This window comes from Sabethes cyaneus, chromosome 3, assembly GCF_943734655.1.
Source record: "Sabethes cyaneus chromosome 3, idSabCyanKW18_F2, whole genome shotgun sequence".
NCBI classification, from domain to species: Eukaryota; Metazoa; Arthropoda; class Insecta; order Diptera; family Culicidae; genus Sabethes; species Sabethes cyaneus.
Genome location: NC_071355.1, coordinates 138,600,448 through 138,605,355, shown reverse-complemented (window position 1 = coordinate 138,605,355; position 4,908 = coordinate 138,600,448). Strand labels below are relative to the sequence as shown.

At 42.4% G+C, this 4,908-nt stretch overlaps 1 protein-coding gene across 1 annotated transcript; it reads right to left on the bottom strand.

Moving 5' to 3' along the window:
* Positions 1-1,464: 1,464 nt before the first annotated feature.
* LOC128742037 (zinc finger protein Noc) lies at positions 1,465-4,110 on the bottom strand. Its single transcript, XM_053838218.1, is given in 3 exon segments — positions 1,465-3,439; positions 3,442-3,540; positions 3,662-4,110. Coding segments are annotated over 3 exon segments (1,449 nt in total). The 5' UTR covers positions 3,749-4,110; the 3' UTR covers positions 1,465-2,176.
* Positions 4,111-4,908: the final 798 nt, after the last annotated feature.

Below are 4,908 nucleotides of genomic sequence, written 5' to 3'. Positions count from 1 at the left end.
TATTCCCAAAATCTCACCGTTTGAGTTACATTATAGTATGAATACTTTATTGAACTATACACTTCTCAGAAAATCGATTCGATTCTTGGAGAACATGCTAAGAAATAATACAATCGACACTAGTGACCTCATATTTCAACAGGGCGGCGCAACATGCCATGCAGCATTAGTTGCAATGCATCTGTTGAACAAACAGTTTGGAGAATCAGCAGTTTTACATTTTTTTACAGTCACTTTCACAGCTTGGGTCATTCGTGACTTTTGCAGGGTTGGGATTCGAACCCGGGTCCTCGGCGTGAGAGGCGTGAATACTAACCACTACACCAGGATTGACCCCGTAAGTTTACATATAGCCTACACAGTTTATTATTGATATGTTGCAATTCAACACTATTGATTTGTTTTCTGGTAGCAACGTTAAATTTTTCATAAAGTATCGAACTTTTGATGAACTTGTGGCTAATGCCAATGCCGTTTGCTTATCGAACTTTAGAACTTACTAAACTCGAACTTTAGTGAGTTTTTGAAAACTAAATACTAATGGTTTTAGTTCAGGTGCAGGCGGATCTATAGAAAGATTTTCCAATCCTGCTACGGTGCGGTGTAGTCCTTTTTAGCAACACCATGGCAACGGATGAAAATTGAAAAGGAATCAGACTAATTTGATAATTGGTATACAATTATTCAAATCACTTAATCAGGTGATTATAGTGTCATTTGCTTGATCGCATTGATCTCTCCAACGGGCTGGTGTCAAACGGATTCGGAGCTCTTACCGGGAATTTTCGTTGTTTGTGCCTCCCTGCCGACGGCTGACTAGCAAAAATTGTAACCAGCCGAGTACAAGACATCAAAAAGCGAAAAAAGGCAACTGTATAATCGAAGATAATTACACATAAATTTCAGTTTCGTCTGACGTTTCTCTCGTCGTGCGGGTGATTAATGTTTAGAGGGGTATCTCGGTTGACCGTGTGCATCGGGCATTAAGTGAGGCAGGCTGCCACGTAGGCAAGTGTGCAATTCGACGCAACACATCGTTCCGCGATAGTTTCACGAGATTCCGCTGGAAGAACGTTGGACGGGGGGCGACGTACGCGGAAAGTCGGAAACAAGAATATTTATTGTTCCTTGTGTCTTATTTAGGTTTTATATTGCGCTGGAACGGAACGGGGCAAACCGAATACGAGTACGAACAACGGACGGCGGCGACACATGACACTGTGGCTGCAAATTTCGTTTAATAGTAGATAGCAAACGAGCAGAGTTGAAACGGCAGGAGGTAATCCAGAAAGATGGGAAACAAATGCACAAAGCGGAAACTCCAGAGAAGCGAGCAGCGAAATTCATAACGACAACATGACAACAACGGCGCCGGGTTATTGGGTACGAGGTGTTAATTGAATGGATCAGTCATTAACAAATGTACACTAATATTCAGTTTATAGTATTATTTTGTATGTTTTGTTACAAAATCATTTATTTATTCGTGTCTTTATTTTCGTACACCTTAAGATAGTTAATAAATTTTTGCGGCTTGCTACTTTAGATCTCATAATTTTTATCGACTCTAAAACTTTGTTTCGACTGTACAGAATAGTTGCGGACACTGGCAAGGAAAATTCACTAAACATTTATTGAAACAATTTTCACCTTCTTATTACCTTTTTATCCATATCAGTTTTGCAACAAGTAAGAACAAAATAAACTCTACCAGTAATCGAAAGCATAGCTTGAAATAAACAATAAAATAATTTTGCGTTTCTTACGACGGAACTTTTTTTTATCATTGGAGAAAATCGTGCTGCCTAAACTCTAACTCAGAGAACAAAATGCCGTCGGTACTTCCTGAATGCGTTTTACAAATTGAACCTTTTTCCGCGTTTTAATCCTTATGACATTGAAAGTTTCATTTGAAAACCATGGCATCAAACTAGTCTTAAGAACGGTTCACTTTGAGTCTATTTGGTTTTTCGTTTCAGGTCAAATAACTTATGAATCGCAGAAAATCTTGAAACCAGTTTTACAGCCACGATACACGTACTGCTGGAACAAACTAAACAAAGCCTGATGCTATCTGTATCGTTTCATTTTTATTATTCCATTTTTGCGATAGAATAAGGTTAATATCACAGATTTATAGAAAATAACACCACGGCACTCCGATTGGTTAGATATTTCACTGATGAACAGCAGCTCCCATTCGCTGACTGTACAGGGCCGCAGCATATGGTGAGTAGTACTGCCCAAAAGCGGCCGGATTAAATGCGGCTCCGTACGGTGATCCAGGAAGACCAGCCGGGAGTGTTCCAGGCTTTGCGTAAGGATGATATCTGGCTGCAGAAAGCGGGCTCAGCGGGGGATTTGGATAGCCTCGATGCAAAGACGATGGGGGGAAGATACCACTCAGTGGCATCAGTTGTTGTTGGAGGGCTAATGCCGCTGGATCGGACAAGTTTGCCGTGTGTGTACGTAAGTGAGACAATAGTTCATCAGTAGTGTTGAAGCGTTTGCCGCAGTAGGAATCTCCGATGACCCAGTTGCACATATAGGGACGACCAGGCTGCGTAGCCGCCGGTGGATAAGGATATCCCGGTGGCAAGGTTCCCATTGCCATGGCCAAGCTATATTTTTGGTGATCACACTGAGTGCACCCGGCAGGACACTGTCCACCCATCATCATCTGATGGTTATGAGCTGAAAACTGGCAACCCGTACAATATGGATCTTTGCAAATGGGGACTAGCGTTTCGCCGCCGGATGGTGTCTTAACACGCGTATAACTGAGGTATGGATTAGCTCCAGCAGCTGCTGCAGCAGCGGCTGCTCCAGGATAAGCAGCAGCTAACATGGCCGCGTGATGGTGACTGAATGCACCCGCGAACGGAGGTCGGAACGCCGGATTTGTATGATCAATTCCCGACGGTGAAGGCATTCCAGTCATAGGGTTGATGCTGTATGCACCAGGTTTGTATCCTTGCATATCTTTTCCTGGGAACATATCTGCACCCGGTCGCACAACCGGACTGGCAGATGTCTTGTCACGATCGGTTGGTGAACTGGTTTTTCTACTACCACCTTCCGGTGAACTTTTCCCATTTTCACTAGCTTCATTGTTCTTCATGTGTACACTTCCTGCTCGACCAGGAGATTCGGCACTACCACGCGAAGAAGTACGCGTGTCTTTTCTAATTTCATTGTGATTTATATGGCTTACACTATTATTGTTTTGCACATCACTTCCACTGCTCATTTTCGATGAGGGACGATCTTCATTCTTCACCTTTGTTGTAAGCACATTCATTTCATACGGTTTGAACGCCAATTTTATTTCAGGAGACGAATCGGATTTTTCCGTTTTCACCGACGGCGAACGAGAACTCGCCGAATTAGGCCCATTCTCAATGGAATTGGTAGAAGAAGCTGACGACGATGACGATAGGATGGTGATACCAGCGATTTAACTGTTATATTTCCGGAATCAGCGCCGATTTGGCTGCATGTCTGAGCCAGCAATGCCAATGGGCTTTTCTTAGCGTCCAACTAGAGAAAAAGAAAAAGAAAACAATGATAATTATGATTAATTATAGTAACTGTTTGATGCTAATCAATCAAATGGTTAAGTACTGCGGAGTTATTTCAAGAAACTAGGAAATTTACGTACCGTCGTCGGCAGCGGCGACATGTAATCTGGCTGAAGGTACTGATTATTTCCAACTTGCAACATTGCTGCTCCGTCTAGTATCACCATTTGGGTACGGTATCCAAAATTGTATAAATCCAGTACAAATGATCGTATTAGACTTCAATTATCAAGCACTCTTTTCACACACTGTGTTATCCAGTATTTTATTATCCTTTTGACTATAAACACACGCTTTGATATTTTTTTTTTTTGTTGCACTGGGTTCTGCCCCCGCGCAAGAACTTTCGCACTCTACTGCTCAACTGTTGTTTGCCACCATATCCACACGAATGCTCTCTATGCTGCTGTTACGGGTTTCCCTTCTTTTCCTTTACTCGATACACATGAAACATATATTCTCTCCACTGTAGAATCCAGTATAATGACAACAATCCGAGCTCCTAGCAAAAGAGCTGTGTTAACGGCCCGACAGACAAACTCAAACTGAAAACTGGATATCTCGCAACGATTTATGGGCACTGCGAGCGAATACACATTTCCATCATGGTTTCCTTCTTGGCCGCACTGTCAACCAATCGGAACGCTACAAAGCATGCGCCCCACCGCACGCAAACACCCAAACGAAGAGCGTGGAGAGTTTTTCCATCCCACTTGCACTGCCGCCGTAGGCAAGGTTTTGTTTTCTTATGATTTCTTACTTCCTTCGCCCATTAACTTTACACTTAATGGTGTTGAGCAAACTCGTTATGCTGGATCACAAATTTGAGCATAAAGATTTAACAAGGGAGCAGATTTCACGTTCAAAAGAGCAATTTTCTCGCAATTTATTACTCTCAGGCGGAGCACAGAAACTCACACCGTTATACGAGCGGAGGGGTAATCCGTGTTGGAAGATATAAAGAAAATAAATTGTTCATATTAATTCTAGAATATTGCACAGCGCAGATTTATTACTTGGCATGATTTATGCGCTACCGCATAATAATGAAAACAATTCAAAAAGTTTGCTGGGATGATTTTTTCTATGCCAATTTTAATTTAAAGCAATGGCAAAAAGGATTCGTAGGCAAATTTGGCAACCGTGCTGCTCATAGCATACAGCTGCTAATTACTTCCATATCGATATATTGGGCTGTTCTCTAGAAAACGTATTGCCCTCGGTATGTTTGTCTTCGGTGTACCACCCATGGCGATGATCACGCGCGGCAATGGGATGCATGAGACCACGAGCTGAAGGAGGATACAGCCACTACATATTCAACCAA